Consider the following 14917-nt stretch of genomic DNA (forward strand, 5'->3'; position numbering starts at 1 on the left):
GTCGCAAAGAGGAATTTACGTGTTCATTCATTACAAAAGATATTCTCCAGTTCTTAAAATAGTTAAGAGTTAGTCGGAAAAGGGGAAATTATCTGTTAATTCGATACCAACAAATGTTACTCAGTTTGTATGATAGATTTAGTCGGAAAAGGAAAATTACACTTTAAATCTATACTGACAGATATTCTGCAGTTTTAAGATAGGTAAGCGTTAGTCGGAAAAGTGGAAATTACTTTTTAATTCGCTTTCAACAAATGTTACCCAGTTTATAAGATAATATAGTAGTATTTTAAATTAGTTTCTTTACGAATTATTTTACATTTTTTCGACGATTTTCAGTACATTTCCCTCTGTAACGTCTGCAAAATTTAACAAATTAAAAAAACATTGAGTACATGTAAAACATCAAAATAAGTCCTATAACTTTAAACTTTCTAGATTAAATAGAAGATGAAAAATATTCATTTTGTGTGAAGAAATTAAACATATGGAAAATGAGTATTAAAATAAGACATACATACCTAATAATAGTTTTATTTTCTCTGGTAGAGTTAAGACCATCAGGTCTTCTGTTCCACTCAACCAGGATCAAAGCATATACAGGAAAATACATATTGCTATACAAGTATTAACTTAAAAAAATAATAATAATAATAATAATAATGATAATGATAATGATAATGATGATTGAATACATATGAATATAATCAGAAATAGGACAATACATTTCGGTATACAAGTATTAACTTAAAAAAAAAACATAAACTAAGAATTAAAAAATATAATCACTCAACTAAAGGAATAGTACAATTGGTATAATCAGTATGGGTTACATTGAAACGATGACAGTTACCTAGATATTAGTATTAACGGAAAGAAACAAAATAACGACTATATTTTTAAAAATAATTATAACAATAACAAAGAAAGAGAGAGAGATTTTTGTGTTTTTGTGTGTGTGTCTGTTTTTTGTGTTTTTGTGTGTATTTTCTTGTTTTGTGTGTGTTTTTGTGTTTGTGGTTTTTGTGTTTTTGGATGTTTGTGTGTTTTTTGTGTTTTTGTTGTGTTTGTTTTTGTGTGTGTTTTTGTGTTTTTTGTGTGTATGTGTTTTTTGTCTTTTTGTGTGTTTTTTTGTTGTTTGTTTGTATCTGTGTTTTTGTGTGTGTGGTTTATGTGTTTTTGTATGTATGTGTGTGTTTTTGTGTCTGTGTTTTTTAAGTTTTTGTATGTGTTTTTTGTGTTTTGTGCGTGTTTTTTGTGTTTGTGTGTGTTTTTGTGTTTTTATAGATGTATGTTTATTGTGTTTTTGTATGTATGTTTATTGTGTTTTTGTCTGTTTTTTGTTTGTGTGTGTTTTTTGTGTTTATGTGTGTGTTTTGTGTTTTTGTGTGTGTTGTTTTGTGTTTTTGTGTGTATTTTTTGTGTTTTTGTTTTTTGTGTCTTTGTGTGTGTGTTTTTTGTGTTTGTGTGCCCCCAAAAAACTAATTCTGTTCATTTAAAATATTTCTAAATAACCTAATTCTAAACGACTGAGGACTAAGACTACCCCTGATTTCCAGCGGCAGCGAATTCCAGGAGCGGGTCATGGCTATTGAGAAAGAACTTGAGTACAGAGATGTCTGATGACGTGGTATTGATAGCAACAGATTGTGCTGTGAACGTGTATTACGATTATGATGTGAAGCTAGGAGAGTAAACCGAGAAGCAAGGTAGTTGGGTGTGGAATCATGTATAATTCGATATAGCAGGCAAAGAGAATGTACTAAACGTCTATCTTACAAGCGGAGCCAGGAGAGTCGTAGAAAATATTCCGATATATGATATACATATACTACGCCCACTACTAAAAAAGAAACAAACAAAAGTTAACATGGATCTAATTTAGTACATTTATATATGATATACTCTACAATTAAAAATAGGAAAAATCAGAGAATAATTTGGGAGAGAGGGAAACTACTTTACACTCAAAATCCGTAAGTTTTTTCTTTTTAATGAGCGTTACAATGAAATCTTGGACATCTCTTCTCAGAGAATCGAAAAAGGAAATGGTTAGAATTTTAGTGGCCTCTAGTCCTATGTGATATACCATTTTGAAGAGGAAAAGCCAAACAATAAATGCGAAATATATATATATATATTTTTTTTTCACCCAAAATCCAATTCCATTTTCTTTCATAAATTTAGCGATACCTTGAATTTTACTATGTGCTCTAATATCTGTATTTGGTATTCTGTTGAAAAATATTATCCCTTTGACAGTTCTGAATTTTCATTTCACAGGTTCTCAGTTGTTGTTTATTAGTTTTCTTTGTCTTAACTCTGGTTTCTGCTATGTATGCCAAAATAGGTGTAACTGTTGGTTTGCAAATTCTTACTTTACTTTGGTCTGTCACACATTGCGGCAAATGATACCTACCAATAAGCGCTATATAGCTGGTATTTTACTGTACCAGTGTTAAACAGTATACGTCATAACTTCATCATTTTATTACGTCGTAAGTCTTTCTCGTCACACAGGGCTATAGACTGAATCTCGTTCGATTTGTATAAACCGATAATCGATATTACATAAGTGTTCACTGTTTCTTATTTTAACCAAAATAAATGCCTAAACATCCGGGCTCTACTTATAATAAAAGACGAAGCTTATTTACGTCAAATTCTTCAGAAGCAAGGTTTCACTGCTAGTTTTATGTTGTGTTGAGTGACAAAGAAGAAGATGTGGAATTATTGTCGACTACAGCTCTAGTTCGCATATGAAAATGTTTTTAGCGTTGCAAGGATTGTCGGATAGGTCAAGTGAGCGTTCGAATAAACCACACTTGTAGTCCCCGCTCACTGGGTGATTCTTGTGTCACTTGGAGAAGCCAGCGGATGCGAGAGTTTCATCTGAAAAAAAAAAAAAAAATGAAATTGAGATTTAGAGTTATACCATTAAGGCAGACACGAATGTGATGTACTGTTCCACAAATAAAAAAATGACCCGCCTGAATTTTCTAAGTTCCAGATTGAACGCATTGAGAATGTTCAGTGCTAGAAAGCAGAGGTGTACACGACTTCGCTTTGGCAGTTACTGAAATTCATTTTGCGTGTAACCCGAAAAGCATTTGAAAAGATGCGATTGTAGTGATTTTATTCTGGATCTTTATGTTCACCCTCACTGAGGGCAGACTATTTTATTAAAAAATAAAACTCACTAATAGTAGATAAATATTTATAAATCATGCAGTGAATTATGTTAAACGAATTTAATCTGCATAACTAATTAAAAAAACTCTCTTCTCATAGTATCCGAACCCTGAACTTCGTAGGCAACGAGCAAGCACACTAGCACAGAGCTATCGGAATGCTTGCGTTGAATTGTCATAATCGGTGTTGTCTACTGTATCGTGTTTATTATAAAAAGACCCTTAGATATTAATTTGTTCTTATTTTCGGATTAATTTTGTGATTTTTGCATTTGTTGTGAAATACCTTCCTGTAATATTATACAAATAATACTGAGTTGAAAACCATTGTAAAATTGTTGTCTTGTGAATCGTGCCCTGTAAACCTGGTCCAGATGCAATAGCTTACTTGACGTTTTACTTGCGTAAGCAAAAAGTTGTAAGTAAGAAAGAGCGTGTGAACCGTAAAACTGAGCGATTTTTAGAACTCCAACTCAATCTTCAGTCTTCGTTCAGTTCTACACGTAAAAATCGCTCAGTTTTACGGTTCACACGCTCATCCTTACTTGCAACGTTTTGCATGTGCAAGTAAAACGTCACGTAAGCTGTTACGTCTTGACTAAGTAGCTTTAGCGATCGGACCGTTGTTTCTTTCTTGGATTGTACTTTCACGTCGGTAACGTAATTAAAAGGAATGAAACATACTAGTACAAAAATTAGTGCTATGCAATTTTCTTACAGCAACTAATAACTTTTTCGCAAATACAAATTTTCATAAATTCATTTGCTCTGAAAAAAAAAATTAACTCGATAATGCCCCTGTAGGGAGAGGAAGGTAGGTTGGCTGAAATTTTACGTTTATTATATTTTATTTTTTGTAATTTGAATATAATTTTATGAAATCCTCAAATATGGTCGTTCTACATGGTTCTTTGGCTATGTGGAGAAATATTTGAATTCAGACTTAACCACGATTTAATTTTAAAATTTTGTATTATGTTGAAACGTGCAGATTGAGTCGACTTATCTCGCCCTGAAGACAGGTTGGCACATGGTGTGGGATAAATTGGCTACATGTTAAATAAAAGCAAACTGCATATAAGATTCGATTTTTTAATTTAGAATTTCTTTCTTTAGACAGACAAATGATTCAATATGAAGAACACATAAATATATAACCATGGAGTTAAACACTCAGATAAAAGAATAACTGAATCCTAGAAAAACAAGGTAGAAAAATTAATTTTGAACTTGTAAATGACTATATATCATATTGTCTTATTAAATAATATCTGAGAAGGATTTCATGCATAGAAACTTTCTATTTCGATGTGTAAAGTTTTTATGTGCCATAATTTACACTCGAGACACTGTCACCTGTACACATTCTGAGTAAGATTTAACACAATACAAGCATATGTCTCTCTGTCTTCTTCGTTACTTTCCCTTCTTGAATTATTTTTTGTCTTTCGACTGGTCTTAAAATTTCTTTTCTCACTACTAAATTTCTCTCCTCTAGTGCTTTCTTAACTGGAGAGTCGGTAAGTATCGCAGTAAAAATTTCCCTTATGTCCTTATCCGTAGCTTACCTAAAACACCGAGTGGGAGTCTTGAATGGGATATTAAATTTCTTGGCCCCTTGGCCAAACTTTTGTTTTCCAACTTTACAGCACTGACAGCTCGTAGCATCATATTATCAGTAGAAGTAGTTGCTCTGTCAGTTTTTTATAAGTCCTCATTTTATTATTCATTGCAATGAACATATATTTTTTTTATTTTTACAATCAATTAAAATGTACTTTTGTAATAACAAATTGTATGATTAAGTTAATTATGTATTATATAATTTATATAATCATTTACTGTAAAGTAACACAGCAGAGTAGATTAAATAAGCTGCCAATCTGTCCCCTAACAAATGTGCCAACTTGCCTCTGGTCTAGATATTTAATTTGGGTTAAAAATTACGAACTAGAATAATGAATGATCGAAATGTAATTAATACGAAACAAAGCAAATTAAATGTAGTTTCCAACGATGTATTTAAAGTTCACCTAATATTACACATGTACCCTGTAAAAAAAATAATCACGAGATGGTGAAAATTTACTTATCTATGGCTTTCTTCAACCGCTTGCCATAAGGGTCTGACGCTTCCGTGGATCATGCTTTATAAAGCAGGGATCATATTGTCTGCGTGATGCTGCAACCTATCGCATAACTATAGAAATAAAACTGGTGTGCCAAGGTGCCTCTGTAGGCAACCTGCCTCCATCTCCCCTACCGTGTGTCCTAATTACAGGTATAACATTTAAAACAGTTATAGCTTTTATTGTGTTAGATACCGATTGGAGATACTTGAATATTGAAGACATCTATGGCAGTTTATGAAAAATACCACATGACGCTGACGTCGTGCGCATGATCAGGATGTGCAAATGGTGATGTGGACACCTCAACAGAAAGTGATCTGCGTTCTTTCTCTGGTGGAAATGAAACCAGTGAAGCATGTGAAATATGCATTTCGGCTTGAATTTAACCTTAGACGTCACGACAATGTTCCCACTACATGAACGTTATTAAATGGTACAAGCAGTTACAAAAATGTTCAATGTTATGTGCTTGCGTGGCAAGCAGAGTAGGCAGAAGGTGTCCAAGGAAAACGTATAAAAGATTCGCGGGTTTTCGCAAAAATTCCGAGAAGGTCAATTCGACTTCAGCCACTCGCTTAGCCTCCACGCTCTCCATATCGTAACCCCTGTGGACTTTTTCCACTGTGATTTCATGAAGGACAAAGTGTATCCTATCGGATTCCTGTGGAGATCTTTAACCAATTGCGACGCAAAATTCGTCAGGCTGTCCATATCGTAACACCGAAATGGAAGATTTAAACGATTATTTAATAAGTACAGAGGTCATTGAGAGTGCGAGTGAAAATCTAAGTGCTTATAACTGTAAATTCAGGAGTTGAATATTACACTGGGTAACAAATTTTGAGAAAATTTTTGTTTCTCCTGGTTTTTTGGTGTCATATCGATACAACACACACGCTGAGTTCAGAAATATCAGTATTTTCATTGTAGCATCAATAGTTCTTTGGGAAATTAACTGTATATGTTTAAGTAATATGCATATTTATTAGGCCTACCAGAAAGAATAATGACTATATAGTATAATATTTACGATGGACAATACATATTTATACAATAACAGTCTTGAATTAAGTATGTTAGAAATGCAGATGTGTTCGTGCTTTCCTTTTGTGTTGCTGATTACTATCTCTGATGAAACCCCACACATAGTTTCCCATCATGGCTGTATCACGTTTTCCTTCATATCGCAATTCCATAGTTTGCATGTCTTGGTGGAATCGTTTTCCATATTCTTCAGACACATCACCTAGATTCTGCATAAAGAAGTCCAAATGGGAGTGCAGGTAATGCAGCTTTGTTGACATTCCACACCTAAGTTATGATATGTATGTAGCAAGTTCTCAGACTGCTCTCTTGCACTCTTCTTATTGTCTAGGAAGCCGTGCACATCACGAAATGCTTGCCAGGTACTTGATTCGAATGGTGTCATTTTTTGTTCCAACTCTGTGGAGTTCAGCATCTGTCTAATGTGAGGTCCAGGAAACACTCCAGCAATTACTTTTGCATCAGATAAACGTGGAAACATGGAACGAATATATTGCAAAGCATATGGCTATTAGTCCAGATCTTTAACAAACTGCTTCCCCATTCTCAATTTAATGTGGAGAGGATGTAGCAACATCTTTTCCCTCACAATAAGAGATTCATGTAGGACATTCGGTTATCCTGGAACAAGTTTGTTACGTAAAGGCCACTCTCATTGGATATAGTGTTTTCCTGTTGCTCGATTGTCCCATAAACAGAGGAAGCATGGATACTTAGTGAATCCACCTTGGAGTCCCAGCAAAAAACCTATCATCTTGAAATCATCGCAGACATCCCACTTATGGCGCTCGTACGCGATCCTTTCTAGTTTAACATTGCTGTAGTCTCGTTCAATAGAACAGAGTGATCAACTGGTATGCTAGGATGTAAGTTGCCGTTGTGCAGCAACGCAGCCTTCGAACTAGTAGGTACTGTATGTGTGCTGCCTATGAAGAGACGCCATTCAGTGGGATTGTGCGGTACTCCAATTTTACCAAAGAGACCACTGATGTCACTACAGTAACAGAAATGACCATCATTAATGTAATATTGTACGAAAGTCTGATGCCGCTTCCTGTATTTTGTGATCCTGCAGCTTTCGTCAAGCAAATTACATTCTTGTAGACCGGATGCTAAAAGATCTCCTTTCGATTTTGGTAATTAAAGATCACGTACAAGGTCATCTAGTTCCTTCTGATTTAGAAAATGATGATTTTAGCTGGAACAGTCACTGTCACTGTAGTCTGAGTCACTTTCGGGCACGGGTACATGCCGCACTGGCGATACAGATTCGTTTGAGTCAACAGCTGGTGGTTCAAGAACTGGTAAACCTTGACCACGCGGGATAGGAACAATGGAAGATGAGATATCCGGATACTGCAATCTTCCTCGATGTTTTAAATTTTTCAAAGATGACATATCGACCATGCAAAAGTAGCAATTGTCATGGTGGTTGGTTGGTTCCCTCCAAACTCTGGGAACAGCGAAAGGCATACATTTCCGAAATCCTCGTAGCCATCCTTCCAAAGTTGTATTACAGGAACCACAGCACACATGTGGTGCCCATGAATTGTCTTGGTCTCGTATTGGTACTTCAAAGTAAACATTGTGAGCTGTATAATATTTGGTGCCAGGTCTTATGTTATGGTTCTTCTGCTTTGTACTGATGTAATATTCACAAACGTAACAGAAAGAGTCCGGTAAATTCCTGCAATCACCTTTAGAAGTCATGGTTTAACGTAGAGCAAACATAATTAAGAATATCGTCATATTTCTGGAACCGTTATCATTTCAGAAAAAGTAGTTACAGATTTGAAATCAGCGCAAAAAAACTGGACCAGAAACAATTAAAATATCGAGAGAAACATTTTCGTTGTTACCCATTGTTATAAGTGGTTAAATGTTGTTTTATTCAGTATAAAGGCAACTAACTTTCTATTTGCAATAAATTAATGAGAGAAAACTTGTGCCTTTCAGTAATCAATATTTAGATATTTATATCTGAATTTCGACTAGTACAATATGTAGCTAGTCGGCTATAAATGCAATGGAGGGAAAAAGGAACTGGCCACCCTACCTCATTATCTCTTGACTTAGTTGCCTTATAAATGGTGTCTTCTTGGTATAACTTGTGAGGTTCAGACTTATCTTCGGACAGTTGACTAAACAATAATCTACAGTATCTCCTTGTTTTCCTTAAGAATAAGACTAAGTACCGCATATGTGTCGTCCTATATTTAATCAAAACATACGTTTATGGTATTGTAAAATATTAGCTGAGTATTCTAATGGCTTATTAATATAATGCCTACTAGTGTCCTGCAATATTCGAACACGAGAGAGGCAACCATGACATTAAAAACTTCAACTTATTTTATTTCAAAAACTAATCGCAAGATCTGTGATAAAATCCTTAAGCGGTTAAAGCATGAGTAGAGGACAGGGAATATTTTTATAATAAGTTGAAACAAACACGACAGGCCTCCTGCAGAGCGAACATAGGCGAATATGGAACTTCGCCATACTCGACGAACTTGAACCGAACATAGCGACTGTAATGCATGACGCTAATGCCTACCTATTATGAAAGATGTTTAATAATATACACAATGACGTATTAAAGTACTGTATATGGTACTTAATTTTTCTATATTGTCCCAATTTCGAGATCGTACTTTCTTACCCCTTCCCATTTCTTTTCGTGTGAGATTTGTGCTCTAAACCATCAGCAATCTTACAGAAACAGTGAACACTTATGTAATATCGATTATCGGGTTATACAAATCGAACGAGATTCAGTCGATAGGCCTATGTGACGGGAAAGAGTTACGACGTAATAAAATGATGGCGAAGTTATGACGTATACTGTTTAACACTGATATAATAAAACACCAACTATATAGCGTTTACTGGTAAGAAAAATATACATGACTTATGCAAGTCTCGTTCTGTGTAAAACTATACAATTGTTTAACATATCTATAATCAACTTTTATTAGGAAAACTCTAAAAGTTTAAAACATAAGCGATGCTTATGAAGTTGCTGCAAGTTATGTGTGTTATAGTGTGATGTGTTATAGTGTAGAATCAAGTGTAGGAGTACCTGCAAACACTTAATTTTAATAAGACAACGTAAATTTCCTCCAATTGTTACTCCGGTTGTGTACTCGAAAACTGTCAGTTTCATGTATGATTAAATGCGCCTGGTGTTTTGTCTTGTCTACAATACATAAGGCGTAATCGTCCGACAATCGAATATTCGATCTGATGTTCAACCTAGCCGGTTGTAGCTCCGACCTGTCGTATCTAAACCGGTTCTAAGCACTATTTTGCATCTCTCAGCTATGGAACTCATATCACTTACTGAATATGGTGACGTACTCCCCGTCCTTGTACTGGTCGTGGAAGCCACTGAAGGCCCAGTTCTCAGTGGTCTTCTTCCAAAGCGGTGCCATCGCGTTGGCCTCGAACTCAGAGTTGACAACGAGGAGGTAAGCACCTTCCTGTGTGCAGATATTGAATGCCTCGTGCCAAGTGGTGGGCTCTGTGTGCATCTTGTAATATCCCAGACCAGACAGCAGTTCGTACCCAGCAGAGGGAGGACCTTTCGGCATTAGGGCACCTTTTGGCAAAGAGGCTTTACCCTCAAACGAAGCAGGTCCTGAGGAAAATGAAGAGCCTGAATTAGTTTTAAAATGGGGCTAGAATTCGAGAATATGTAAATGAGAAATAGGGTTATCATAGAACACTTTGAACACAACATTATCATATAGCTACTGCAGAATATGTAGTGGGAGGGTAATGATAGTGAAAATCTGAGAAAATGAAGATTATCGTAATAATAATTAAGTACGAGACTGAGAAGAAACGTTGAAAATGGTTCGGAATTATGGATATCTTTCTATTTCCTAAGTTTGTGGGTCTAATGAATACCTGATAACTGCTCAAAAATAAACGGAAGTAAAATTTGCTACATAAATAATTGCCTTTTATGATGGCTGCTATGAGGATGGACTCGGAATCTTCGCACTTCGTAGTCGTGTGATCGACATCAACCGCCCACGGTCCAGCTTCTTGAAGTCCTCCTTCATGCCCCACCTCAACCTGATGAAACATATATTAGTATTTTGTTTGATTATTTATTAAATTCCAAGGAAGTTTGTTAATTTGTTCACAAATTTAATATTTCATCGATTTATTTTCTCATCCTTTTCTATGTTGTTCTAACGGCGTTGTTCCATTTTCTGAGTACACTTTTCACTCTTTTATTGTAGAAGTTCGGGTCTCAATAATATTGCTTTTTTCTATTTATCGTATGAGAATATTTATAGATCCCATGTACACTTGATCAAAATGAAAGTTGTAGGTCTCTTGAGCAGTGAAAATTTTTTTAAGTCCCTTCGGGTGAGCGCGCAGTTCATTACTGTACACCTCCGTGCGCCGCTTTAGTTAACTTCATAATACAAGGCGCTGATTTGGGCTACCTCCACAGCATGCTTCGAATCTCCGTTGAGAATGTTTTGTTTTGCCTTTCTTGTATTTTTACAACTCCTTTTAGTGTAATATCAAATAATTTTGCTTATGTTAATTCATGTTACTTACAGATAATTACAAAATTGGTGAAAATTTTTGGTTATAATTCCAGGAAATGAGAATATATTTCGTCATCAGAATTACGGTTTTTCTTTTTGTTTACAATTGCTACGTTTAGGACCTGATGAATAATGATTTAGATTAGTATAATAATCATATTCCCTGTAACAGAACTTGCGAATTAATTATTGCCAATTATTTAACCCTCAACATATTTACTGAATGTTTCTTAGACAATAGAGTGCAAAGCAGCAGGTATTAATAAAATAATTAACACAGCATTTTAATAATTCCACAGCATGCTTGGCGTGGAGCAGTTGTTAGGCTACTTAATTTCTATGCATATAGTTCGAGTTCGAATCTCCGTAGTGATTTATTTTTGTTTTTTTTTTCCTGTCTTATTTTTTACAATTCCTTTTAATGTAATATAATCAAATAATTTTGCTTATGTTAATTCATGTTACTTACAGATAATTACAAAATTGGTGGAAATTTTTGGTTATAATTCCACGAAATCTGGATATATTTTGTCATATAATTTATGGTTTTTCTTCTTGTTTACAATTATTACGTTTAGGACCTGATGATCACGGATTTAGATTAGTATAATAATCATACTCCCTGTAACACAACTTGCAAATTAATTATTGCCAATTATTTAACCTTCAACATATTTACTGAATGTTTATTAGGCAATAGAGTGCAAAGCAGTAGAGATTAATAAAATAATTAACACAGCATTTTAATATGAAAGCCCCTAATTGTCGTCTTTAGTGTTACCGTCGAGCGGGGTGACATTGTGCCATGAGGGTGACTTCGTGCCATTCGCGCATTTCATAAAAAAAAAGGTGAGGAAGTAGTCTTTAAAATCGTCACAGGGTTTTAAAGACTACTAAACGTAAGGAAGTAGACTTTAAAACCTTGTCATGGTCTTAAAGCGTAGGCTATTTTAAATCAATACTATAATTAAACAGTTGCGATCGTCTTTTTTTCTTTCCTAGCAGTAATACTAATCGTATTCCACTACGGTTTAACTTAACCGAGACTCTGTAAAACGGCACGTTGAGTTAAACTCACAGTTAGGTTTAACTTAGGTTTAACATAATCTTTAGATTAACCGTATTTATAAAACCGCGTAAGAGAATGGAATTGTAACGAACAATGGTCATACTCCATTTGAGAACCCGTTATACAGTATACTGTATAGTGTTTGTGTTAAAATATTCACTGTTCAAACACTCTGAACGATCTGTCTGTTTTAAATCTCGTATATGAATTATTTTCTCGGAAGATTTGAGTGATTAATAGTTGTGTTCCCCATTATCACTACTAGAAGAATATACGCAATCTTTTGAACAAAGCCCGGCTGTCCCTAGCTCTCACGGAAATACCCGATTCGAACTTAGTCTCTCAGACGCCGGCCACTTTCATTTTGACCAAGCGTACAGTTTCTTCTAAATTTCCGATTCTGATATGATCGTAAAAATTTTTTCTATCTATTTAGTTTCCTTCTCGATTTTTCTTTATCTTGTTGTTAGTCAACTGTCCGAAGACAGGTCTGAACCTCACAAGCGATACCAAGAAGGCACCCCTTATGAGGCAACTAGGCCAGGAAATAATGGGGTAGTGTGGCCATTCCTTTCCCTTTCCATTGCATACATCGCCGACTAGCTACATATTCCACTAATCGGACTTCAGATGCATACAAACATTTGTTCTTCCTCTGACGCATATCGTCAAGTGAGATGTACTGCCTGATAATAGATGTACATATAAGCCAGAATCTCAATCAGAGGATTTCTTTATCTTGTGCTGCTATTTACCACATATTTTGCAGAAGAAACATTTGTAGAAGACATGTTGCGAGTCTGGACTTCAGATCTTGAAGCTGAAATAAACAGAAATAACGTCACGCATTCCAAGAAGCAATGGGAAATACATTAATAGGAGTTAAAATAAACAGAGTGTGGAAGGTATTCAGTGCCAGTCCTTTTAAGGGACGAATTTTTCACCCGAAAAGAAATAACACAAAATGGTAAGGAATATTTCTGTTTCTTTGGTTTCAAGGATTAAATTTTGTGAAATTACTGTCATTAAACATTCTCAGTGCATTAAGAAAGAGTAACATGAAACCGCCACCGGAGTGGCTCAGTGTGTTAAGGCGCTTGTCTGCCGGTCTGAAGTTGCGCTCGGGTTCGGGTTCGATCCGCGCTTGGGCTGATTACCTGGTTGGGTTTTTCCGAGGTTTTTCGCTACCGTAAGGTGAATCTCAGGTAATCTATGGCGAATCTTCGGCCTCATCTCGCCAAAATACCATCTCGCTATCACCAGTCTCATCGGCGCTAAATAACCTCGTAGTTGATACAGCGTCGTTAAATAATCAACTTAAAAAAACATGAAACCAAAGAGATCGGCAGACTTTATAACCACGAAGAATTTTAAATATCTGCCTGAATTTGGAATTTAATCGATAAATAAGCTAAGAAGAAAATCGTAGTGTAGATTTCAATATATCCCAATATAGTCTATATATTATATTTATAGAAGTGAACATTTTTGGTCCATGAGCATCTTTCATTTTCATATCACTTCGGTATTTTTTTTTACTTGGTTACTTAACGATTTTGTTTCAACTACAATTTTATATAGCGTCGATGAAATTAGTGAAAGCGAATTTATATATTGCGATATGAGACGTGTAGTTGCAAAATCAGATATGTCACTTTTTTTTTTTTAGAAAATGAGTTAATGTTATATTTCATATCTTCATATGATTCTGCAATTACTATAGAACTTTTATGCTCCACAGCCAGATACAGCACATGGATTTGTATGACGAAAGAATAGTATTGGTTGCAAATTCTTGGTTCCTTGCAAACGTTTTCCCTTCATATTGAAAAATTATGTTTTAGTGATGTATCTGGTTTTGTAACTAAACGCCTCATATGAGGCAGAGGATTAACCATAGATCACCTGACATTCGCCTTAAGGTTGGGGAAAACCTCGGATAAAATCCAACCAGGAAATCAGCCCAAGCGGGAATCGAGTCCACACCCGATCCCAACTCCGCGTTATCAGGCAAACGCGCTGCCGCCTGGGCTATGTCGGTGGCCCACTGCACTATTGAAGATGATGGCGTACTTAGGAAATATGAGCTTAAACTGTTTGAATTGCAGATAAATAATTTCTTGCAGATCTCACCTCAGCGATCCAGTTGCCAGTTTGGTTACGTCGACTGACGATGGAGAACTTGAAGACTGAGGTATGAGGAGAGGCACACTGGAGCCCTGATGACTCCCCAAAACACACCAACACATACCATACCAGAATACTCCACAACATCGTACAATGGAGGAGATACAGCTGGCTGACTGATCTGAAGGTACGAGACTTTATATATTAGCAGAATCTTGAGTAGACTGTGGATTATCCGGATTATCCAAGATTAAGATTTGGAAGATAAATTAAGGTAGACACTTGTTAATTAAGAGCGAGAATACAGTGTGTTCAGTTAAATGTTTGACATTAAGTTTCATTTATAAGTGATTACAACATAACGTTTTACAGGGGAACAAAATGATTTATTAATAAATATCTTGACAAAATAATAATGATAATAATGATAATAATAATAATAATAATAATAATAATAATAATAATAATAATAATAATAATAAGGGAGACTATTGTACCTTTAAACACTTTTTACATTTTATGTATTTATTTTTTTAATTTTGGGAAATGAAATGTTTGAAATGAACAAATGCTTGAAATAATTATTGTAGATTACTTTACAACTTCCTGTATATATTTTCCTGTTTTACAGATCTATTAAGAATGAAAAAAATACAATGAAGTGATATGTATTGTGTTCAAAGGTACAACAGGTTCATGTACCTTGGAACACACTCTGTTATAAGTTGGAACACGTGCAATATAGGGAACAATATAGCTGTAAAAACTGACAATCATATTTAA

The 14917-nt window shown here is 35.1% G+C and overlaps 1 protein-coding gene across 1 annotated transcript; it reads right to left on the reverse strand.

Moving 5' to 3' along the window:
• Positions 1–405: 405 nt before the first annotated feature.
• LOC138713510 (hemolymph lipopolysaccharide-binding protein-like) lies at positions 406–14315 on the reverse strand. The gene is made up of 4 exons (XM_069845676.1): positions 14141–14315; positions 10333–10450; positions 9711–10007; positions 406–2892 (listed from the first exon to the last, which is right to left on the reverse strand). Exons 1-4 carry the CDS (start codon positions 14279–14281, stop codon positions 2858–2860), a joined length of 591 nt encoding a protein of 196 aa, XP_069701777.1. The 5' UTR covers positions 14282–14315; the 3' UTR covers positions 406–2857.
• Positions 14316–14917: the final 602 nt, after the last annotated feature.

This window comes from Periplaneta americana, chromosome 14 (assembly GCF_040183065.1).
Source record: "Periplaneta americana isolate PAMFEO1 chromosome 14, P.americana_PAMFEO1_priV1, whole genome shotgun sequence".
Lineage (NCBI taxonomy): Eukaryota > Metazoa > Arthropoda > Insecta > Blattodea > Blattidae > Periplaneta > Periplaneta americana.